At 43.8% G+C, this 26,967-nt stretch overlaps 1 protein-coding gene across 1 annotated transcript; it reads right to left on the minus strand.

Annotated features, from left to right (window-relative positions):
• Nucleotides 1–939: 939 nt before the first annotated feature.
• Nucleotides 940–26,765, minus strand: LOC311237614 (delta-type opioid receptor-like; the record flags this gene model as incomplete). The annotated part of the gene is made up of 3 exons (XM_084325553.1): nt 940–1,451; nt 9,968–10,320; nt 26,530–26,765. The coding sequence occupies 3 exons, from the start codon at nt 26,763–26,765 to the stop codon at nt 940–942; spliced, it is 1,101 nt and encodes a 366-aa protein (XP_084181679.1).
• Nucleotides 26,766–26,967: the final 202 nt, after the last annotated feature.

The raw sequence follows: 26,967 nt of genomic DNA on the forward strand, positions 1-26,967 counted from the left end.
TGAGTTAGTCAATACAGCATGCCAAGCGACCTTCAAACAATTTTCAAGTATCATGGAGTAATTTCCACCCCTTTTCAACATGAATGGCAGTGTGAAGGTTGTTTAGTGTTGAGATCATCTAAAACACACACAGTATACACATACAGTATGAACACAACATTAGTTAAAGACGAGGCGGAATCTTGGACTGGTATACTGTAGTCCTTAAGGGGTTAAAATCTCTTAAAGGGGGGGAAGGTTATTGAGGAACTGTCCCTCTAGTAGTTTTAATGGACACCACATAAAGTTTCATGAATGGGTCCATTTCACTGACCGCATTTCATCAATATAATAACTAACTGAAATTCTACACATAACAGCCATCATCCATCCACAGATCATCCATGGCCTTATTGGGTGATTAAGAGTTGGGAAACGTTGGGTGTTTTTGTATTAAAGAATTATTTTGGCATTACACTTGACTCCACACAGGTGTTATTACCAATGACTTAACCCGTTCACTACCACACTACAGAAGGTTAACCTTTCACTACCACACTACAGACGGTTAACCGTCTGTAGTGTGGTAGTGAAAGGTAACCGTCTGTCGTGTCGTGTGGCAGTGAAAGGGTTAACCGTCTGTATTGTTTGTCGCAGTGAAAGGGTTAACCATTTGGTAGTGTGGTAGTGAAAGGGTTCAAATGCATATATAACGTACATGTATATGACCTATAACCTTCAGTCCCATTTTGAAATGATATCACAGGCGCTGGCGCTGGCGCGGGTAGCCGACATGTCACACAACCATAAAAACAGATGTATCCTCGGCGGACATGACGGCTGCATCGTCACGGTATAGCGCCGGCACGCTTACATTGCCGATGTCACTTGGGTCAGGCCCAGGTCGCGCGAGTCTTCTCTTCCGATGCGGGTTATCGAAGACAGTTCCGTCGCCGCTAGTCACGCCGGTTTGTCCGGGTTCTGCAGAGGGAGGGGGGCGCGCCTGACGCCGCTCCTGGCCCCCCTGTTGTTGTTTCCCTTCAGCCTGGCGGGCACGCAGAAGTCCTTGAAGCAGCGCTTGAAGTTCTCGTCCAGGAAGGCGTAGAGGACGGGGTTGAGGGCGCTGTTGGTGTAACCCAGCGCCACGCAGAAAAAGTAGGCGGCCATGACGGCGGTGGTCTCCGGCACGTGGGCCAGCGTCTTGACCAGGATGAAGATGTGGATGGGCGTCCAGCACACCACGAACGCGGCCACCACCACCAGCACCAGCTGCGTGATGCGCCGCAGCTGCCGGTCCTTCTCCCGCGTGCCGGACAGCAGGCGCACGCTCTTCAGCCGCAGGACCATCAGGGAGTAGCACACGGTGATGATGAGCACGGGCGCCACGAAGGCGAAGACGAAGACGCACATCTTCATCAGCGTGTCCCAGTAGACGTACGGCTCGGGGAACTGAAGGGCACATTCGGTTGTGCCTATATATGAGGAAGGGAAGAGAGGAGGAAGAGAAGGTGGATCAAATCGAATCAAATTGATTTGTAAAGCCCGCAATCACACATTTAATGTCCGCCGTGGGCTGGACAGGTCTTCTTTAAACGAGTCAAGAATAAACAAGAACAATAAATCAAATTCAAAGATGCCTGCCTTACCTATAAAATCCTACATGGCTTGGCTCCTCCCCCCCTCTGTACTTTCATAAAACAGAAAGCATCTGCTGATAGATATACCAGGTCTGTAGTCAGAGGGGACTGTGTAGTCCCAAACAGGTCTGCTTTTAGTCAGACAGCCTTTTCCGTGAGAGCAGCCCACACCTGGAACAGTCTGCCAACACGGCTCAGGGAGTATCAAAGTTACATCTCATTTAAAACTAACTTAAAATCATGGTTGTGAGATGGTCAAGTGTGCGACCATTTTAACTGAGGGATTGTATTTTAATGTATTTATTTGTATGTATTTTAGTGTATTGTAACCTATACTGATTCCTACTGTGTTTTAATTATTGTACTATGTTTTTTAACTGAGGGGTTGTATTTTAATGTATTTATTTGTATGTATTTTAGTGTATTGTAACCTATGCTGATTCCTGCTGTGTTTTAGTTATTGTACTGTGTTTTGATTATTGTTGTGCTCATGTCACCTGCCCCAGAGACTACAGTTGAAAATTAGCCAACTTGGCTAAACTGGCATATTTACAATCAAATGTTCCTTAATATGCACTGTCTCTGTATTTTAAACCAATAAATACAAATACAAATACAAATCAAGAACAAAAAACCCATCGTGAAATCCAAAACAACACTCCCAGACATACCCCATGCGAAGGTAAGGAAAAACTCACTAAAAACCTAGCAATAGGAAAAAAGCACCACAGGCAATGTGGAGGAGAGAAACCTTAGAGGTGCCGTTCAAGGGGGGGGGGGGGGGGATCCCCCTTCTTGGATGTCGGTGATAGTAGTGTTGCTATGGATGATCGATGGGTGGAGAATAAAACAGGCGAAATAGTTGGTATGTGAACATATACGTGTAATGAAACACAAATATGTACATGCAATAGCAACTGGGGTACATAAGAAATGTTTTGAAATATTTAAATAGAATAGAGCTAAGAACAACAACAACAACAACAACACAAGAGAAAGCATAGGGAGACGAGCACTAGGGTGAAAATAGGATAAAGGCTGGTAAAAAGCATTGCTTCAACATGAATAACATTTCACTCATTGCTATGGAAAGCAGCAATTTAACAGCTAATGTGCACTCAAGGCGGAATCTCTTTCCCTGAATAGATTTTCTCTCTACAGCATCGCATGTATTCAGGGACAATGGGACGTGACGTGTGGAGAAGTATAGAAAGCTTGTTACTGACAGACGGGAGAGACCAAACCTGAGAGTGCATCCGTTCGAATGTATGGCAAATGGACTGACGCTTCTCAACTTTATTATTCATACAGCTTGTAAAATATAAAATATTTAGTCAAATAATATCTGGCATGCAGAAAAAAAAAAGCGTGATTCTGTGTAGCAACATTCTGCTGCATCCCTTGGAAACACGGTCTTATCAGAAAATTTAAATAAAGTACAGTAGTAATCAACCAGAGGAAAAAAGGTACATAATGTATGTTATGTTATAGCCATAAGTAATATGATTAATTTGTTGTTTCCCCTTGGGAAGTGCAGCCGATCCCATTAAGACACATTGCATTACATATTGTATCAGCAAAATTCGACCAGGAGTTGAACCAACAATCATTGCAGTCAATCAAGTGCTCTCACCACTATCTAACTATGATTATAGTTAGAGTTAAGGTCAGTTTTTAACATTCGCTTAACGATTATGCTTAACTCATTCCCCGCCAACAACGTTTATATACGTGATTGGCCAACAACCGTTGAACGCCAACCACGTATATATACGTTATTTGGTCCGTTTTCTTTTTTTTTCTCGATTTTAATATTCTATTCAATGTCATGGACCTGTATGTTGCCGCTAAAAGGCATACTGGGATGCCGAGGGTGCAGTACCGGCCAGATCCTCCCAGGTGGTAGTATCGAGAATGCAGTAAACCCTGTTCCAGACTGTGTGTTACGTTTAAACCGCTCCGGGGGCAGTTTTTTATTACAGGGAAGCCTAGAGGTTCACTCGGTCCATTGAAGCGCATCAAATGCCCCCGATGCGTGTGTTGTGCTGGATTATGTCGTGGACCAGATGGACATCAGATGGACCAGATGGCGATCAAACAATTGGAATATTCTTTTTGGAATAAGCCCGACCACAGGTAAGGACTATCTGACGTCAATTTCAGCTTGATCCAACAATGCTTTCATTCCGATCCAGCTGATCAGCGTGTGTGGGGTTCACAACGAATGCCGTTACTGGCAATCAAAGCATCAGAAACGACCCCCCCCCCCCTTCATGCATTCATGATGAAACATAATACCTATTATATACATTTGATTTGGAAATAGTAGTGTGTCCAGGCAAGAAACGCCAAACGCTTATAGTAGAATTCACGTTGCGCCCTATTACTCGCTTCCCAGGAATTATCCCGGATCACTCTGAAATTATACTTATATTCACCACGGGATAACGCGTGAATGTATGCATGACATTTTTTTCTCTTTTTTGCATCTTGGACGGAAGAAAGTCAGTGTCAAATGACTATAGTATTGTCTCCACAGGATGTGCACTGTTAATAATGCAATGACGTGACGCCTATCTTTTCTGTCCCACTGAATTTCTTACCTTAAAAAAAACATTAAAATTCATAAAAAGATTACATGTATCTCTAATACTTTCCCCATATACAGACCCACTCTAACTCCTCCAAACATTTGAGTTATTGGTAATTTTTCTGCTATCTGAAGTGTCAAATGTCCATGTGGGGCGACCGTCCAGCATTGACTTCTATTTGGACAACCGGCTTAAAATCACTTTAAATCTATTTAAATATTTCCCTTGCCCTATTTGGCATAATTTCAAACATGTTTTGCATTCATTGACAACATTATGAAGCATTTGCACATATACTTCCATCATAATATACAAACGAATGTTGTCCGCATATGTTAATTTTATGAAATATCATCTGGGGCGACCCTCAAGAAAACACAATTGTGGGACTTTTATTTTGAAACCACCTCAAGGACAGGATGTTGCATCAGCCAGTCACATGTGAGGGACCCAGAGAAACAACTAGCAGGTTAGTAAGTCTCTTTCATATTGGCAAATAAATCTCTTTTTTAACTGCTGTAATGTAGTTGCCACTTTTGGATGTCTTGTGGGACGACCGCCCCAAAACTGTGAATAATACGTTTGATCTGAAAATCTATATTTTGATGATGAATTTGATAGTGACATGTGGTAAGAGCTAGCTAGTTTGGTTTCTGTAGCTAATGGTTAGCCTGTAATATTTGACTGACCTTAAAAACATCATCTGGGCGACCGAGTATCATGTAGGGCGACCACTGCAGAATGTTTTAGATGATAGATATATGTCCTGTATTTGTATTTTCTGTATATTTATATTTTATTCATGATTTATATACATAAAGTTCTTTGTTTTAGCATAACTCTTTGTATACTTTAACATATATTCTTCAACATTTCTGTAATTTTTCATTCCTATTTAGGAATTAACGTTTCTTTTTTAGTATTGTACAATCTTACGAGAATTTAAAAAAAACTGTATAACATGACATTCCATTTAGGTAATTGTACATGTATTAGTCATGTTTAACTAGTTTAACCTATTTTCTAGATGGCACAAACAAGCAAACAGAAGACTGCTCACTACAGACAGCGGGTCAATGCAGACCCTACAGCAAGAGCCGACTATCTTGCCAGGAAAAGAGAAGGTAAAAAAAACTATAGGTAGGTAAAATGCAGTATATTTTTCTCTGGTGTATTTCAAACTGTCATGTTAGTAGGATTAGGAATGACCTTTTCTGTAATATCTTGAACTTAAGTTTGTATGTAATTTAGCCCACCAGAATCAGTATCACATTATACACCATTGTTTCAGCTACCAGAGAAGAAAACAACAGGGCAAGATTCCATATGTGAAGTCACATGAGCTATCGGAGAGGGAGAAGGCTGCATCCAGAGGTTACAGGGAGAAGGAAAAAGATGGAAAAGGCGATGCTGGACCTGACACCACCATCCATGGAGAACACTCCACCAGTTCTGGCTGGTGTAGAAGTAGAGAAGAGCAGCAGGGCAAGCTGTGGTGGATCCCCTACCTCTAAATGAGGATTTTAATCACTAACATTTACTTTGATTCTACAGTAGGTTTAACATCCCTTGAAACCATAGGTTATATATCCAGCTCATGATCAACAGTGACATATTTCAACAATAAATGTTCAGTGGATTGCACTGTGCAACATCTCCATTATAATCTGATCAAAGTTTGTTTCGTGTTTGATATATCTTTGGGGAATGTTGACTGTAGGAGCCAAAGCTATATTGTATTGTATGAATGTTTATATGTTTATTTTTATAACCTTACATTGACACGGCATTAGGAATATTGATTGGATTTAGATAAAGTCATTGAACCGTCTTAATTGTCATAATAGAACATTCTAGAACATTTGTGATGTCACAGTATGATGTCATGACTGAACGTTCTAGAACATTTGTGATGTCACAGTATGATGTCATGATCGAACGTTCTGGAACATTTGTGATGTCACAGTATGATGGCATGACCGAACGTTCTAGAACATTTCTGATGTCACAGCATGATGTCATGATCGAACGTTCTGGAACATTCGTGATGTCACCGTATGATGTCATAACTGAACATTAATAATTTAACTAAATGTAAAAAATATCAGTGTTTTGTTTTTTGGTGTGCTTCTTATTCTAGGTGTTCAGGTTGCCTGATTTGTTAAAACATGCACATGTACCTCAATTTGAAATGCCTGCAGTTTACCATGAGATAATATAAAAGGAACTAGGGATGGGGTATTGGTCCGATACTGGCCAAATTCACAGGATTGGAGATCCGATACAGGCCGTAAAGCATGCCATCACGTGAACAGTAGTAGCGTGACAACAACGTTAGCATTGTGGAGTTATTTTAAGCTCAAAGAAGAGAAAGGCAAAACAGCCTGTGGTGTTATGCTAATGTGTGTGCATTAATACGACACAGAGTACAGGCCACCGTACTGGGGTCACAGACAGGTACACAGGGCAGAGTAGACTAAGAGCGGATAATAACGGACCTGTATGGTGGAGCTAACAGAATGAAGACACGCACAAACAAATACAGAGGACTCGCATGTATACTTGTGGAATAACACGACACAGCCAAGTGTAATATCTGCGACGCAAGTATTTCTAGGGGTGGCAGCAACACTGGAAACTTCAACACCACACAACACTTGCAGATTAATCATGGAAAGGGAGTATGCCGAGTTCATATGTGCAACGAATGCCAAGAGGAAAAGTTTTGTCGCAGCAGCTAACATAGCTGGAAACCATTCAGAAGCGAGAGAAACTCCCTGCAGACAGTAACAAAGCAAAGCTGAAGAAAACCGAGAAAATAACCACATTTATTGTGCTGGACGACCAGCCCCTTTCTGTTGTTGAAAATGTAGGTTTCCGACGCTTAGCCTCACTTCATGTTGCCAAACCGTCATTATCTCTGACACGGCTATCTCAAATAAGTACAATGTTGTGTTTCTTTTTCAAATGTAGCCAAGAGTAAAGACCCTAACCCTATCAAAACAGCAGTCAAAGTGTATATTTTCAGCACTAGACGCGAGGACAGGAAGCCGTCATGAAATCGCTGTAGTCTTATTAACGTATTAACTAAATAATTTGAACAAAATAAAAAGCAGCAGCACTATTGCATAACTGAGTCATGTGTGGTATGTCTTTCTTCCTTTAGGGGAGTTTTTGATGTTTTATAGATGGCTAGGTTAAACACAGGTTTTTGTTTTTTAAGGGAGTATCGGATGGGTATCGGTATTGGCAGATACTCAAGGCTGTGATATCAGTATCGGACATGAATAAGTGGTATTGTGCCATCCCTAAAAGGAACTGATACAACTGTGTTGTAGTTGTTTAGCGTTGATTTCATCCATGCAACTATGTTGGTGGTTATTGTTTATTGACTCTATAGAACTGTGTTGGTGTTTAATTTTTATTCCATACATACAACTCTGTTTACCTTTTATTATTGACTTAAATTGTTAATCCCTGTCCAATGTGCCTACCATCACAAAAGTGATGCTACTTAACCCACCTTCTCGCTCTCATACATTGACAAAACCAATATGAGGACATGAAAATGGACATTTGTGAAATGTTCAAGTTCCTGAAGCATGTAATGTGTATTGCACTTTAACTTTTTGAATGTTTAATGTTTTTAACATTTGTGATATTTGAATGTTCCTGACGAAGCTTGTAACCTACCGTGCCAAATGATGTTGGGAGTCGGTGTTGTATTTGTACAACACTGTGTACTTTGGCGCACACCTCACATATCGGCATGTAACTCGAGAACCGCTGAACGGATTGTGTCACCTGAAATGGCTATCGACAGGCAACAAATAGGGCTTTAATTCGATATATATATAGTATTAAAATATATGCACACCCGAGCCGGTAGAGGTCGCCAAAGTGCAGGTGGGAAAATCTTCCTCAAGAGGGCCCTCGCATGTTAATATGTTTTACTTGTGATATTTGAATGAATTGAAGAATATTTTTGTTGACCACTTGAAAAGATTGTAATAAAAACATTGTTCAGTTTTCTTTTGTCTGAACTGCATTGTGTAACATTTTAAAATAGACTTTTAACTACTCATCATTTGGGGCGACCATTTGTCATGCGGGGTAACCAATGATTGTCAATTACTGTACTAAATTCAAAATAGAATATCCATCAGTTTTGGCTCAAATATTAATCACTGGTATACTATGCTTAAGTGGATACTATCTGTACACATTTTAAATCAGTTTTATGGGTTTTAGAGCATATATGGGTATTGTAACTGCATTACGAGGGAGACACTGCCATTATAGAATAAACTTGTGAAATCATGGTTTACAAAAAATTAAAGGGCACACAAGCCTGTCTTTCTTAAGATGTATATTTAATTACTGATACCTGTTAAAATATTAGTAATGTTAAGGAAATATATTAATTTTGAGATAAATTACGGTCGCCCCAAATGACTTTTATTAAGGCCATGTCCTATTAATTCAACTTTAAAAACACTAAAATCTCTTAATTTGGGTTTTTTGCATAAATGCATGTATACACTACATTCCAAATGTTTGAAAAATGGCCAAATATATCCGTATTTTTTGTATTTAAAAATTGGCCTATTGAAAAGTCTTATCCGTCAATGACCCCAAGTATATCTTATCGTGTGTTGTCATGTTTGTTTATATGTTTGTTTAAAAAATAATAAAAAAAAAAAAATACAAAAAAAAAAAAAAGGTATTGTCTCCATAATAACAATAATAATAATAATGGATTGGATTTATATAGCGCTCTTCTCTGACTGACTGTTGCTCTGACTCAGAGCGCTTCACAGAGTCCATTATTCGTTCATACACAGTCATACCGGTGGTGGTAAGCTACAATTGCAGCCAGAGCTGCCCTGAGGCAGACTCACGGAAGCGTGGCGAATAATCAACGCCTACGGCCCCTCCGACCACCACCAACATTCATTCACATGCATACACATTCATACGAGGCAAGTAGGTTAAGTGTCTTGCCCAAGGACACAACGGCAATGGGATGGACATGGGCTTGAGCGGGATTCGAACCACCAACCCTTCGATCATTGGACGCCCCGCTCTACCCCTGAGCCACGCCGCCCCACAACTCCACGCACTCCTATCTTTAAAGCGTGGCATAGCTACAACGGGACCCGGCTAATCCCCGGCGCTGAATGAGTTAAGACATAGGGTTCGATCCCCAGCAGCTTTCTTAAAACATAAACGTTTTTTTTTTAATATGTAATATCTACTTGTTTGTAATATGTACACATTTTTTATACAAATACGTAAATATATTACTTATGGCTATAACATAATGTACATTATGTCCCTTTTTTCCTGTGGTCAATTAGTACTTTATTTACATATTTTAAAGGAACACGCCAACATTTTGGGAAATTAGCTTACCGTCTTCTCCAGAGAGAGACAAGAAGATAGATACCAGTGTCCTCTCTGTGCGTTCAGTAGAAAGCCATCTGGCTGCATGTTAGCCTAGCTTAGCACAATGAAGACATGGCTAGGCATTGTCCAACTAACACCTCTCCCGAAGGCTAACCGGCCATGTCCGCTTCCATTCATTGTGCTAAGCTAGGCTAACATGCAGCCAGATAGCTTTCTACCGAACTCACAGAGAGGAAACTGGTATCTATCTTCTTGTCTCTCTCTGGAGAAGACGGTAAGCCCATTTCCCAAAATGTTGGCGTGTTCCTTTAAACTAGATCAGGCATGTGGTGTCTCTGTGGTCTCTCTCACCGTGGTCGCTCTGGGTGCCGCCCAGCAGCAGAGCAGGTATCCCCGCGGCGGACGACAGGATCCAGATGCATATGTTGATCATCTTGGCCTTGACGGGCGTGCGGAGGTCCAGCGCCCTCACCGGGTGGCACACGGCCACGTAGCGGTCCACGCTCATCATGGTGAGCGTGAAGATGCTGGTGAACATGTTGTAGTAGTCGATGGAGATGAAGACCTTGCAGACCACCTCGCCGAAGGGCCACGAGTTCAGCAGGTAGTCGGTGCTCTGGAAGGGCATGGTCGTGGTCACCAGGGCGTCGGCGAGGGCCAAGTTGAATATGTACGTGTTGGTGGCCGTCTTCATCTTTGTGTATCTGTTTAAAAGGGCAAGTCGGAAGGAAAAACAACAGCTGGGAACCCCCTGGGAGAAGTCTTTTCTGTACCATATGTCTGTAAGAAAAAGGGCTAGAGTTCCAAGAATCAGAAAATGCACTTACATGGTAAATGGCTGCATTTATATCGAGCTTTTATCCAAAGCGCTTTACAATTTGTTCCTCACATTTTTTCCCATTCACACACCGATGGCAGTGGCAAATTAAATTGACATTATCAACTTCAGAGGCCAGAATGTGGGACCTATATACACATTTACTATCCAATAGCACTGTGTGGCTGAACAACAGGACCCATTGACTATGTAAATGTATCAAAAAATAAAAAATAAAAATGTACAGACATTTTTTTAAATAGCTAAAAGCTAAAAGTGATATTGTAATTTTGCAACCGAGGGTCTTACAGCGAACGTCACAGTGAGATTCCAAGGTAAGCATGGCGCCACTGCAAGGAAGAGGGCTCCACATTCATTACCATTTCTGTCACCGGACATTCATAAGCATAAATAAAACCAAAACAGTAGGTCACAAACCACTCTATATACAATATGTAATGCGACCATAACAACAGAAACCATTGCTATTTAAAGCAATGAGGTGGACTTCCATGTCAAGCATAAATGCGTCTCTGGAGCCATTAACGTATGTGGTCGTGACGTTCGTTATGTAGGTAAGTGTGGGGGCGACAGTGGCTCGGGAGGTAGAGCAGTCGTCTGGTAATCCAGAGGTTCCCGGTTCGATTCCCGCTCCTCCCGGGCAGCGTGTCGATGTGTCATTGAGCAAGACACTTAACCCCTGACTGCTCCCCGATGAGAAGGTTGGCACCTTGCATGGTCGCGCCTCTGCCATCGGTGTGTGAATGGGGAAAAATGTGAGGAACAAATTGTAAAGCACTTTGGATAAAAGCTCGATATAAATCCAGCCATTTACCATTTAAGTGCATGTTCAGATTCAACGTGAAATCCCATACCCTCTTCATAACATCATATGAACATATAGCCTAGAGATATAGCACATCAGTTCATACAACAAGCTGACCACACATACAGGAACTAAACACAGATATGAGCTGAACAACTCTACATAATAAATATGCCGTCAGTGGTTGGCTATAGGATGAAGGCGGAGGTGAGAAAATTGGCCTGTGCTGACAGGCGTTGCAATCAATCTGATTTGAGGTAATTGTCTGTGGGCTGCGGCGTTCCTGTGGGCAGTGGCGCGTTACATCACAGTAGATTTGTTGCTCTCACACGCCATAAATAAACGTCAATGATGTGCGAGGCGGTCCATCAGCATGAGAAAACCACTTAAAGCACCAGTAACACCAGGCACTATTACTACCACTGACCGAAGAGCAGGACTTCTCATGTGTGGAAATTAAGACAAAGTTGACGTGGCAATCCACACATTCCTCCAATTATAACAATAACAAAGGTTATGAATGATAATAATTCATTACATTTATATATATATATATACACATGAGCACACACATACACACACACAACACACATGCTGCATTCGCTCACACACAAACGGTCACTTTAAACTAAATGGAAAGGACACTTTAAAGGAACGAGGAAAATAAAGGTAACTTTAAGGAAATAACCGATGTGGTTCTTGTATAGTATCGTTTAGAAATAGCAAGTATAGCATACGGATATAGAGTAAAAACTGTATATTGTATAGTAGTGTACATAGGACCCAGTGCCTTAATCCGTAGCTAACATTGTATTGTATTGCATCTCAGGACTTTAGCATGTCTATTTTATCATGTCTATTTTATCATGCCTATTTTATGACCTGTTTATTATGTCTATTTTATTATTTAGTATTATTGCACAATCAATAATTGCCTCCTTCACCACCAAGTGGAAATTGCCTCCTTCACCACCACTGGTAGCACCCAACCGTGGGCTATGCAGGCTCAATGGCTGCCATACACTGGAACCAGGCACTACATCACACTACACACAATGGCTGAAGACAGGGATTGATATCAGCCAATTAAGGGGGGAGGGATGATTAGGTGGCCTTGATTTCAGAGACCTGATTGGGAATTTGGCCAGGAACGTCGGGGACCCCCTACTCTTTGCGATAGGCGTCCTGGGTTCTTTAACGACCGAATTCAGTCAGGACCTCGGTTTAGCGTCTCATCCGAAGGACGACACTCGCAGCTGTACGGTCGGTGTCCCTATCACTGTAACGGGGGCATTGTTACTGACAAGTCCAGAGGACAGAGTTCCCCCTGCTGCACAACAACACCACTTTCCGACAACGGCCTTGACCGGGACTCGAACCGGTGATCTTCCGATCATGATTCCAGAGCTCTACTCATGTAGCCACACTGCCGGACATGATAACCCTTATATTAATAAAGATCCATGTCCTAGTCTAAAGGAATAGATACCGGTAAGACCCATGTCCTAGTCTAAAAGAAAAGAAAAGACCAATTCATTCACCAAAAGTTCAACAAAAGTTAAGAGCAAATTGTCGATGGACCGCCTGGCACCTCATTGACGTTTATTTATGGCGTGTGAGAGCAACAAAGCTACTGTGATGTAACGCGCCACTGCCCACAGGAACGCCGCAGCCCACAGACAATTACCTCAAATCAGATTGATTGCGTTGCCTGTCAGCAGAGGCCAATTTTCTCACCTCCGCATTCATTCGTTATTAACTTTTTTGCCTGTTTTATGCCGTCTTCCACGGAGGTCAAACGCTCGGTATGGTCATTAACCGACGTCAAGAGGCTGTCGAGTTTGGATTCGAGCGAGGCAGCGGACGCTCTGATTTCGCTAGTTAAGGATTGCCTGAGCTCTTCAATTAGCCTAGCAATGGCGATTATATCCGCGGGGGCGTCATCCTTCTTGGATTCATTTCTCAGTGTTCTCGAAGCCATTATGATTCTTGCAGCCAAAATGAAATAGGTAGAAACATAAAGAGGGTATACAAAAAAGGTTTTACCGAATTGAAAGTATAAAAAGAGGCTTTTAGCACTAAATATAAAAATACGGGAGTCACATTGTGGCGAAGAGCGACTAGTCACTAGTCCATCCTTGACCCGGAACCGGAACCCCTTTTTGCCTGTTTTATAATTCTTTTCCTACCCTTTTTGTTACAGCAGGCCTTTGCACACACCCCACCTTCCCTCCATATCTCCGTGGGTCCAAGCAAAGAAACGGCGCAGTCTTACAGGTCCTAAAGGTCGTTTTGACGGCGGCCCTACAGGTCGTTTTTGACGCCGAAGGCGCTGCGTCAATAGAGCTCACGACATAAAAAAAAAGATTTTCCCAGAATAATAACAATATCTGTGTAATAAAATAATTAGTGTCCTGTGTTTTCTCGAATTCACATTCGGACTCATCCCTATCACACACATGTCCCTTTTTGTCAGAGAAAACCATGAGGCTGCTGCACAGATGTCTTCGAAAGAAAATCAAAGGAGGTAGCTCCTCCACGTGTGACCCCGACAACCACTGTGACCCCGACAGACAGACACTGTGACCCCGACAGCCACTGTGACCCCGACAGACAGACACTGTGACCCCGACCGACAGCCCCTGTGACCCCGACAGACACTGTGACCCCAACAGACACTGTGACCCCGACAGACAGACACTGTGACCCCGACAGACACTGTGACCCCAACAGACACTGTGACCCCGACAGACAGACACTGTGACCCCGACAGACACTGTGACCCCGACCGACAGCCACTGTGACCCCGACAGACACTGTGACCCCGACAGACAGACACTGTGACCCCGACAGACACTGTGACCCCAACAGACACTGTGACCCCGACAGACAGACACTGTGACCCCGACAGACAGCCACTGTGACCCCGACAGACAGACCCTGTGACCCCGACAACCACTGTGACCCCGACAGACAGACACTGTGACCCCGACAACCACTGTGACCCCGACAACCACTGTGACCCCGACAACCACTGTGACCCCGACAACCACTGTGACCCCGACAACCACTGTGACCCCGACAGACAGCCCCTGTGACCCCGACAGACAGCCCCTGTGACCCCGACAGACAGCCTCTGTGACCCCGACAGCCACTGTGACCCCGACAGACAGCCACTGTGACCCTGACAGACAGACACTGTGACCCCGACAGACACTGTGACCCCGACAGACACTGTGACCCCGACAGACAGACACTGTGACCCCGACAGACACTGTGACCCCGACAGACAGCCCCTGTGACCCCGACAGACAGACACTGTGACCCCGACAGACAGCCCCTGTGACCCCGACAGACAGACCCTGTGACCCCGACAGACAGACACTGTGACCCCGACAGACCCTGTGACCCCGACAGACAGACCCTGTGACCCCGACAGACAGACACTGTGACCCCGACAGACAACCACTGTGACAGAGCTCGGCCTCTTACTGCTCCACCATGACACACCAGCAACTGTAGAGTAGATCTTAAGTCTGCAGTGCGTTTCACATAGACTGAGTATGAATAATAATAATAATAATAATAATAATAATAATAATAATAATAATAATAATAATAATAATAATAATAATAATAATAATAATAATAATAATAACTTTATTTGTATAGCACTTTTCATGCAGAAATTGCGGTTCAAAGTGCTTCACAACAGTAAAAAATACAGGCATAAGCGAGCATAAAAAATTAAATACAAAAAGATAGAGAGGTAGCAAGGTAAGGTAAATCACAGTTTTTCAGTAATACAAATAATAAAATAGAATAGATTAGATAGAGTAAAAAAGTACGGAATAGGACACATGACAGATATGCATGCTCCTTTCCCTGTCGTCAGAGTGGGGAGGAGGGTAAAACGCCTTGAGAACAATATCTCTAGAGCTGAAGGAGCTCTTTATGTTCTTAGGGACACATGCAGGATTAGATACTAGTGCTAATAGTACTACTTGGTACTGCTACTATCCTAATTGATGGCCAGGTATTCTGGGTAGACTGACTGGGTAGATAGATGCACTTTGCCGACACGATGAACAAAAGAAAGGCTGTGTTAAATGACAACTGACTCAGTGAGGCCTGTTCAAAATACTCAAATGGGGCTCAGACTAGACTACATGGTACTAGAGAGAGGTCCCATTGTGGAGTCAAAATGTGCTTGACTGGTTTAAGGCATCTAGTGTCCTGCAGAAAACGTTTAACCAGTGGATGGCTGAGAAGAGGTGTCGTATGCATTGACTTGAAAAACTGTTTAATTTCAAATACTGTGTGAACTAGGCGACAGCTGGAATGCCAAATAACAGGTTGGAACAACAAACAGGATGCTGTGAGCAAAATACCCCCACGAGGACAACTGTTATTTTGTGTGAACAGAGAAAGAGTCTCTAGAGAACTATTTCAAAAGTATTAGTTTAAACTTCTAAGTAACTGTCAAGCAGGCTGTTGGTCCATCACTGTAAATGCCAATGTCTGTTATGATAGTTTAATTCAAATATAGACTGCTTAGTATTGAACTGTAGCGTTAAATATAGAATACCTGAAGGATTAGATCCTAACACAATTTCACTACGCTTAGCGTATTCTCTCAGGGTAACAGGGACAATAGAGAATGGTAATGTAATCAACGGCAATACAAAGAGACTAAATATCACACCTCAGCGGGACCAGATTTCAGCAAAGACAGCTGCATGAAGACCAGATACCAGATACTGGCTCTGACATTATAAGACAGGAGTAAGGATCATTAATAAACAGGACATGCTTCAAATTGGAATGAAAAAGCATGATATTTGATTGGCTTTGATTGGATTAACAACTCTATAAAGCAGTGGAGGCTGCTGACCAAATTTTTAGGTGAAGCACAAATTATTATATTATATTATATATTAAATTATATTTTTAAAACATCCCCCACTGTGTGTCAGTGGTCAGTGGACAGCGCACCTGACCAGATGAAATCATATTAGGTGACAGCGCACCTGACCAGATGAAATCATATTAGGTGACAGCGCACCTGACCAGATGAAATCATATTAGGTGACAGCGCACCTGACCAGATGAAATCATATTAGGTAACAGCGCACCTGATCAGATCAAAACATTTTAGGTGACAGCGCACCTGACCAGATCAAAACATATTAGGTGAAGGTGGCAAGGAAGCCACAGACTCATACCCCCCCGACACCCAACTAACCGCCTCGGACAGTCCTTCATACCAGTGGCCATCAGGCTCCACAACAGTGGGCAGCAACTGCTGCCAGACATCGACCTAGAACTAATAGGAACCCAAGTAGGACAATAACACTACCTTATGCATACTGCACCTTATGTGGTACTGTGATACTGTGAATAATGAATAATGTATATTTCAGTTAGTTAGATAGTAAATTATAACACTACCTTATGCATACTGCACCTTATGTGAGACTGTGAAAATATATTTCAGTTAGTTAGATAGTAAATTATATTGACCTATTTGTTTACACTGCTTGTGTTGTTTTCACTACCTGTACCCCCCCCCCCCCTTCCCCCATGCTGCTATGATGCCTGAATTTCCCCCAAGGGGATCAATAAAGGAATATCTTATCTTATCTTAAAAGGAAAGATGAAATTCCCTACATGGGTTCCATCCTATAGAGGCAAATCATTCCTGTGACAAAATGGGATCCAATGTAATAAAACTAAGTCAACCAATGAACTAGATTCCTGTACCGGATCTCCTCTCTGGTAAACAAGAATACCTTGAAGACTCTAACAGGAGCACTCATTCAAGGGTACTACGACTATGCTTGCACCTCATGGTACCAAAGCACCTCAAAGGCACTAAAAACAAGATTACAAACATCACAAAACAAACTGGTCAGACTACTGCTTGACCTTACTCCTAAAACCCACCTCACCCCTGCCCACTTTGACAACCTAGGATGGCTTAGAGTAGACGACAGAGTACAGCAACTTGCAATGGGCCTGGTCTACAAGATACACTACACCACTAAGGTACCCATGTACATGTCAAAATACTTCCCAAAGGTCAGTGAATACCATGACCACAACACCAGAGGGAGTTCCACAAATCATGTTCAACCCAGATAAAATAATAAAAAAAGTAAAAAAAAGAAAAGAAAAATATTTTAATAAAAGAAAAATAGTCATAACTTAGAAATGAGATTGCATAGGTCTATGAATCGATATCCCGATTCTGTTTTGATTAATTGCCCAGCCCTACAGTGTGTACAGTAAGTTAGCTTGGTGATAATCATTGTGATGTAGGCTAAGCTGGCTAGCTACTGTTAGCATACAAGCTTTTACAAACACTGTAGCCTACTTACTTTTTCATCCACAACGTTTTTTCTGATCCAGATGCATAAGTCCACTTCTTCATGTTGGTCAGTTGCTGGTTTATACTTCGGTCCTAATGTTGGCGCAAAGTTTAATTTAGCCTGTGTTGTTATAGCTGTACAGCTATATAGCTGTACAGCTTACTAAACTTTATTAATGGAATAATAAGCCAATACTGCGTTCATTCATTACGCGTGTAGGCTATACAGTACTGCGCGAGCGCGCGTGTGCGTGTGTGTGTGCGTGCGTGCGTGCGCTGCGGCAGGTGTACCACGAGCGGTACTATATATGATGACAATACATTAATGTAATCTAATTTTGATGGGTCGCAAAGCGCTTCCGCGTCCATTTTCACACGGCTGCATCATTAGTTGCCTTATAAGGAGCTCTGGATGCGGCTAGGTGGTGTAGTGGGCAAGGCGCTCGCCACCAATGCAGGAGACGCTGGGTTCGAGCCCAGCTCTCTGCATTGCTATCAGCTTGGCTGGTCGTTCATACTAATACATTAATACAATTGGCAGTATTAGGGGGTGGGAAGCTGATGGGTGGGGATTGGACATTGTGGACAGCGACTCCTACAGGTCGGTTGGTGCGCCTGCACAGCAGAATCAGGAAGCGACTGAGAGATCGCGCTGTGCAGGTGAAAAGATGCGACGGCTGCTTCCTCGAGTACCAGAGGGGACACGTGATGTAAGGCTTCCTCCACATTGCAGCCGGCTTGTGGGAGGCATGGCCTAACAGCGTTCGAGACAGGGGAGGGTAGAATTGGACGATACGAAATTGGGATGGGAGAAAAATAGAAAATGGGAGAAAAAGTAAATAAAAAAAGAATAAGGAGGCGTTGTTTTGTATGCAAATGACCTGAACGGGGACGCGCGTTCGCGTTTCAGACTGGTGCCATTCCCCAACGCAGATATCACAGCTGTGACCGTTTGAGACACTTAAGACATATTCCCCGCACGTTGGGGACTCAGAGTGAACTTGTCATTGATTCTGTCTCAGTCGGTTCCAAGATAAGTCTTCCAAGAGAACTCTTTGGAAAATATTCGGGAATGAGACCCAATATCTCTAGGAGCTCTTTATATTCTTAGGGACACATGCAGAATTAGATACTCCTAACAGTACTACTTGGTACTGCTCCTATCCTAATTGATGGCCAGGTATTCTGGGTAGACTGACTGGGTAGATAGATGCACTTTGCCGACACGATGGACAAAAGAAAGGCTGTCTTAAATGACAACTGATGATTATTCGCCACGCTTCTGTGAGTCTGCCTCAGGGCAGCTCTGGCTGCAATTGTAGCTTACCACCACCGGTATGACTGTGTATGAACGAATAATGGACTCTGTGAAGCTCTCTGAGTCAGAGAAGAGCGCTATATAAATCCAATCCATTATTATTATTATTATTATTAGTTACTAGAGAGAGGTCCCATTGTGGAGTCAAAATGTGATTGACTGGTTTAAGGTACCTAGTGTCCTGCAGGAAACGTTTAACCAGTGGATGGCTGAGAAGAGGTTTATCGTCAAAACCCTGGTGACATGCTGAGATAGCTGAGGCATATATTGTCACAGTTGAGAAAGACAAGTTGTCTAACAGAGACTGAAAGGTGCATGAGGAGGACTGATTCCAGAGCACAGGAAATTGGATCCAGAGATCTGGCCTCGCACCAAGTCTGGAACGATAACCACTTCCCTGTGTAAACAGAGGTAGTGGATGGAGCGTGCACACTCTCTGAATGGTTCTGATGACGATTGATATCTCTGTTCTCGACGTTCAACCTTTCAGAAACCAGGACATCAGTCACTGCCCTAAGACAGTTGGATGTTATACTTTAATGTAGGCTGGCTATGAACTTGTTGTGGCTGACTTTGGTCCCTGCCGTTGTGGGCTGGTCTGGGACCAGCGGCACCACCCATGGGCAACCAGAATGGAAAGGGAGGGGGAATCTGTGGGGGAAACCCTATGACTGTGTCATTGGGATCGGGCCCACACTACAGTACAACACACTGTTGTTCTGGGTAGAATTGCTAATGCCGGCGGCCGGGTAGCGCAGCGGACTACGCGTCTGTCTACCACCGCAGAGACAGTGGGATCTAATCCAGCTGCGGTACCTCCGGCTTGGTTGGCCGTCCATACTGACACAATTGGCAGTGTCAGCGGGTGGGAAAGCCGGTGGGGTGGGTCCTGGTCGTTGTAAACAGCGACTCCTACAGTTCGGTCGGGGTGCCTGCACAGCGAGGGAAGGATCTGGGGAAGGTAGTGTGATCCTTCCACACGTTACACTCCCCCAGTGAGAGTCCGCGCTGTCAGGTGAAAAGAAGCGGTGGGCTGGCTACACATGTGTCTGAGGAAGCATGTGATAGTCTCCGCCCTCCCAGACCGACGGTAGGGGGTAGAGTGCGCAACGACCAGGAAGGGGATTGGGAATTGGCATAACGACTAACATTGGGATGGGGGGAAAACGGAAAAAGGAGGGGGGAAAAGATAATACAAAAAAAATTAAAAAATTGCTAATGCCGACAAGGAGGATGCGAACCATCTAGGGTGAACATGACATCACCCGAGCTGCCATGGCCAGTTGACTGGGTCTGGCGAGAGACAAACACTGTGGTCGAGGTCTGCATGAAAAAGGTTGACTTGCATGAACGTCCCAATGAGCCACAGCTGTCAGAATCAAAGTGAGACGGTGCTACAGACGGCTGCACAAGGGAATTATGGTAGGCTGCCTTTGAAGCATTTTAGGTTGGAATATTGTCTTTCCCGTACCTAGGGCTGGCCCCGACTAAGGATTTGGATAGTCGACTTAGATTGGCAGAAATTGGCTGATAGTCGACTAATGGACTAATGGACTAATGGACTAATGGTCGACTACCCCCTGAATGCAGAAATAAAAAAATATATAAAAAAAAAACTATCATTTTTTATTATCTTTTTTTTTGTTGCATGCATTTGGGCTGTGGGGGGTGCCTAATGTCTGAAGGGGTCGACTGAAGGCTCCTCTGCTAAAGCATGCAATTGGTCCACTGATGGATACATCTTGATATTTGTCTACTCTAGTGTGTTCATTAGATGGGTGAAAACCTCTTTCAGTGCCTTCAGTGTTTTCTTAGGCAGTTAGCCTCGCTGGTATGCGCGCCATTAGCGTTAGCCACGCTTCTAGGCCTCTTTGCTTTTGGAAAGAATGATACAAAATAAAATAAAATTTTTAAAATTATAATATTCTTTTTTCCTTTTTTTTTTGCATTCGACTAAGAGGTTGGCAGTCGACTACGGCTCCTTTCGGTCGCTTAGTCGACTATTCGACTAATCGGGGTCAGCCCGTACCATGTATTTGATTTGATTTTTTACATGTTTCACAACATTATCAATGGTAAATGGTAAATGGTAAATGGCTGCATTTATATAGGGCTTTTATCCAAAGCGCTTTAAAATTTCTTCCTCACATTTGACCCATTCACTCACACATTACATTTACATTTATTCATTTAGCTGACGCTTTTATCCAAAGCAACTTACAAGTTCTGTATGACAAGTCATCAGTGCATGACAGTAAGGTTAGTTAGGGTTAGATTATTTTTTCATATTTTTTTCCCCATTTCAGATAATGGTTGAAGAAGTGCGTCTTTAGTCGACGGTGAAAGATTGGACGGGTTCCGGCTGTCCTAACTGTAGTGGGCAGTTTGTTCCACCATTGTGGGGCAAGGACATTCACACACCGATGGCGGAGGCAACCGTGCAAGGTGCCAACCTGCTCATCAGGAGCAATTAGGGGTTAAGTGTCTTGCTCAAGGACACTTCGACACACTGCCCGAGAGGACCGGGAATCGAACTGGGAAACTCCGGATTACCGGACGACTGCATTGTCGCCCCAATGGGTGGGAGCGTGGGTGCTGCCCCGGCCCCCTCCGTCAGGCACTTGTTCTTCTTGGGTGCAGAGGAGAGCTGCCTGTGTTCTGTCTCCCGGAGGAGGAAGAGGGATTAGGCACTAATTAGAACTCCCCGCTGGAGGGATGGAAATGGTGGCGGTTGGAGTACTGCCTTTTACCTTGAAGTCATGGCGGCGGGAAAACTTGTTAGGTGGCTGGCACTGACCAGAGGAGACCTTAGGTCCATGGGCTCCGAGCGGGCGCAGACAATTATGGGAGAGGCTGGATCTTTTTCATTTTTTTCCCCCCACTTTTTCTCCTTATTTTTTTAATTTTTTCTCCCATCCCAATTTCGCCTCGCCAATTCTCCCTTCAATTCTCACCTCCCCTGTCTCGAACGTTGCTAGACCATGCCTCCCACTGGTCGGCTGCAGTGAGGACCAAGCCTTGCATCACGTGTCCCCTCCGGTACACGAGGAGGCAGCCGTCGCATCTTTTCACCTGAACACTGCGATCTCTCAGTGGCGAGGAGTAACGCGTGGGAGGCTCACGCTGCCCCTGTTACTTCCTGATTCTGCTGTACAGGCGCACCAACCGACCTGTAGGAGTCGCTGTCCACAACGTCCAATCCCCACCCACCAGCTTTCCCACCCCTAACACTGCCAATTGTGTTAGTATGAAAGACCAGCCAAGCTGGTAGCAACGCCGGGAGCTGGGCTCGAACCCAGCATCTCCTGCGTTAGTGGCGAGCGCCTTGCCCACTGCGCCACTTAGCCGCCCCAGGCTGGATCTTTTTCGATTCCATATAGACTGACAAGCTGCCACTACTTCCTCGATGGAGGCTCCAAAAAGGGGGGTCTTCGGGGGAGGCACTGAATTAATAAGTGGCTTTCAGAATAGTGTGAACACTCGTTGGGTCCTTCATAGATCGATGTGTGAGGAACTATTCTGAGGACTGAGCATAAACCTCTCAGGTATTGCTGTCCTTTTTGAGAAGAAAATGTCAATTTTGTCTTCATTTTCATACACGAGAAGTCCTGCTCTTTGGCCAGTGGTAGTGCTTGGTGTTACTGGTGTTACTGGTGCTTTAAACCAGAGTGGTTTTCTCTTTCTTTTACCATGCTTTTAAATTCATTAAGAGATTAGATCCTGGAGTTTAAGTTCATTTTGCAGGCTATTCCATGCAGATGGTGCAGAAAACATAAAGGCCTTCTTTCCTAATTGAGTCAGAATTCTAGGAACAATCATAAGTATAGTGTCCTGAGACCATAACCCATATTTGCCCTGTTTTCTGGTTAGCAAGACAGACTAACCTTCATACTTCTTTTACTATTATGCACTTTGCTACTAATCTACCATGCCTATTACTACCTACTATGCTAATATGTGTCTATACTAATATGCACTCAAGACTGGCAGTCAAGTTCGACACTGTTTGACGATCAATAACAGTTGTACCCTTCCTGCTGACGTGTTGTACAGAACTTGTAAGTCACTTTGGATAAAAGCGTCAGCTAAATGACTAAATGTAAATGTAGGTCTCTCCCCCCCCCCCCCAGCCACCCACCAAACCCCCTCCAATGTACAGTTTCTTCCCCTTTGGATGTATATATTTTTCTTATGATCTCCCCCCCCCCCCCCTCTTACACAGTACTGTATGTTTGTATGTCTTGTATGTCATAAATGGCATGATGAATTGAAAATGGAGGACCCTGATGTAAACAAGATGAAAGTCTTTTTCTGGTCTGCATCCTCGTAGCAGTTGTTTGTACTGAGCCGTACTGTATTGTACCCATTCTGCTGTATCTGTTAATAACGTTTTCAATCAATCAATCAATCAAATCAATCAATCAATCAATCAATCAATCAATCAATCAATCAATCAATCAATCAATCAATCAATCAATCAATCAATTCACAGAGCAGGCCAATTGACTTTGGAATACAATGTATGAGTGAGGGCTCTACAGTTTGTAACAAACCTTAACGCGCCATGAAAAACAAGACATAGGTCTATTGTAATGATGGACTGCAATTATTTATGGGTGCATTTATATAGCGCCTCCAGCCAAATCACTTTACAACTCACGCCTCACATTCACACATGATGGTGGAGGCAACCATGCAAGGCACCAATCTGCTCATCGGGAGCAGTTAGGGGTTAAGCCTTTCACTGCGACAATACACAGAAGGTTAACCATCAGTTGTGTGATAGTAAAGGGTTAACCTTCTGTCGTGCGGCAGTGAAAGGGTTAAGTGTCTCTGCCCAGGAGGATCCGGAATCGAACCGGGAATCTTACGACTACAGTACCAGACGACCGCTCCTGAGGCGCTGTTGCCCCTGTGATGAACGTACAGTAACAATGGTCAACTGCTGCCTTCAAATGGAACTTGTGAGTTTGTGGTCTTCACACGGGAAGTCGAGCTTGGCGTTCAAGTGGTTAAAAGGAACACGCCGACATTTTGGGAAATTTTGCTTACCGTCTTCTCCAGAGAGAGACAAGACGATAGATACCAGTTTCCTCTCTGTGCGTTCAGTAGAAAGCTATCTGGCTGCACGTTAGCCTAGCTTAGCACAATGAATGGAAGCGGACAGTGCCGGTTAGCCTTCGGGAGAGGTGTTAGTTGAACAATGCCTAGGCTAACCGGCACTGTCCGCTTCCATTCATTGTGCTAAGCTAGGCTAAGTCGTATCTTCTTGTCTCTCTCTCTGGAGAAGATGGTAAGCTAATTTCCCAAAATGTCGGCGTGTTCCTTTAAAGTCGCGAGGACACCGCTGCCAGGAGACTGGGCGATGTGTCTTGAAGCCACCGGGGGCGAACGATCTAACTCACTAGCCTAAATGCAAAGGCACAATGATAAAGGAAAAAGATGCGACCGTTGTGAATATCAACATTTTCCAAAGATATATTATTAAAATTCACTGAGAAAGAATACATTTACAATAATCCCATGGCTAAATTAACTTCCATGCAGCTCCACCATTAAAACAAAAACGTCAGCATCACGTCACGACTCGTGAACTATGAGCTTTCAGAAGATTTCCACTTCTACTTGACTCCACCCTTTCCTACCAAGCCTGTGTCAGTTCCGTCACCAAATCCGCCTTCTTCCACCTCAGAAACATATCCAGACTCCGACCATCACTTTCAGACTCCACAGCTGAGACCCTCATCCATGCCTTCGTCACCTCCCGCCTGGACTACTGCAACGGGGTCCTGTCCGGGGTCCCAAGCAAAACCCTGGGACATTCTCTAGTATGTTCAAAATTCAGCTGCCAGGGTTCTAACCCGCACCAAACCCTGGCAGCACATCACCCCCACCCTCATCCACCTCCACTGGCTCCCCATCAAATCCTGCATCACCTACAAATCCCTCCACGCTCTGGCACCTCAGTACCTCACTGACCTCCTCCACCCCTACACTCAGTCACGGTCCCCGCGATCCACGGACACTGGTCAGCTCTCCATCCCCCGAACCAGACTGCGGACCTTCGGGGACAGAGGCAGAGCTTTCAGTGGCAGCTCCCACCCTCTGGAACTCCCTCCCCGCAGAACTCCGCACCGCCCCAACTCTGAAAAAACTGCTCAAAACCCACCTCTTCAATTTGGCCTTTAACCCCTAATCTCTCACTTTATATGTATATGTTGTGTCTGTCCACTGTCTGTTACTTTGTTATTCCCCTTGGGTCTCTTGAAAGGCGCTATATAAAATGAAGTTATTATTATTATTATTACATGTCATGAACACCACTCCAGTTTTGTCTCAGGGACGATAAACCTTTAGACTTATCTTCTGTTTTTATTCTCTCTTCTATGTTAAATCTATGTGTCATCTTAATGTACGTCATGTCATATCTGATATAATATGTTACGTCTGACAACTGTGTATTTAACATATGTCTGAACAGGACTCTACAATACATAATGGACTCTTCTCGTAAACACAGTTTAAACACGACCCCGTTTGCAGGCACCAAACGTGTCGCTGACAACTATAGAGTTCTAGAATTTCAACATAGAATTCCCTAGAAATGGTTTCAAAATACTGACACATGAAAGGGATAAAGCTCGTTCTTTAAGCTGAGCACCTGCCCCTTTGATCATGTTGGCCACGCCCCCTGATACTTATGTCTGTGGTGATGTCATCCGATGTAAAGCAGACACTGTGAGATGACAACTTTTGAAAAAAGGCTATAAATGGAAAATTATCATACGGTAATAAAGTATCTGAGCAAACTCTAGGGGAAACACATGTTTACTATTGGAGCTGGTTGCTCTCAAAAGGGTATAGGCTTATAAGATAAGATAAGATAAGATAAGATATTCCTTTATTGATCCCCTTGGGGAAATTCAGGCATTATAGCAGCATGGGGGATGGGGGGGGGGGGGGGGGGTACAGGTTCTGTGTGCATGGACAACTTTGTGCTTTGCCACAGCTACTGGCACTGAATGGCTCACTTATTATTATTATTTTAATATTTTTTGGAGAACTAATTTTCCCATCCTGAAATGAATTCCTATAGCCTTATCCTGAATAGAGCCTTTTTGGTTAAGTTCAAATATATCTTTAGTTGGTGCTTTGTTGCAGAAAATACATTCACCTTCTTAATACATGTTTGTCCTGGACCATACCGGCTGCATGGTGGTGAGAATAATACCAACATACATGACGAGGCAGTTCCTGCACCTGGACCCTCTTACCTGACGATAACATACATGACGAGGCATGTTCCCCACCTGGACCCTCTTACCTGACGATAACATACATGACGAGGCAGTTCCCCACCTGGACCCCCTCTTACCTGACGATAACATACATGACGAGGCAGTTCCCCCACCTGGACCCCCTCTTACCTGACGGTAACATACATGACGAGGCTGTTCCCCACCTGGACCCTCTTCTTACCTGACGGTAACATACATGACGAGGCAATTCCCCACCTGGACCCCCTCTTACCTGACGATAACATACATGACGAGGCAGTTCCCCCACCTGGACCCCCTCTTACCTGACGATAACATACATGACGAGGCAGTTCCCCACCAAGCCGACCACGAACACCACGGAGTAGAGCGCGGTGATGATGGGGATGATGGGGGACATGGGCTCGTCGTCCCAGCTACCGTCATGCGTCAGATTGCGACCCTCCGAGGATCCAGAAGTGGAATTCATGAAACATTCTTCGGAGAGCGCCGAGAGGCACTTGTGGTCTTCTTTGTAGACTTCAACCGGAGTGATTTCCATTTTGACACCTATATCCATATTAAAAATACATTGTTTTTTTTACTGGCAGTGGCAACTATATATGAGCCAATTCAACTTAGATTAACTGGCTATAATAACATTATTTATGGTAGACTGAGTCAATAAAAAAACAAGTTATCCATACAGACATTTGTTTATAGACATATACCTGTAGATCATGCATTCAAATGGTCTGAAATAA

The sequence above is a fragment of the Notolepis coatsorum genome (assembly GCF_963971535.1).
Source record: "Notolepis coatsorum genome assembly, chromosome: 12".
Taxonomy (NCBI): domain Eukaryota; kingdom Metazoa; phylum Chordata; class Actinopteri; order Aulopiformes; family Paralepididae; genus Notolepis; species Notolepis coatsorum.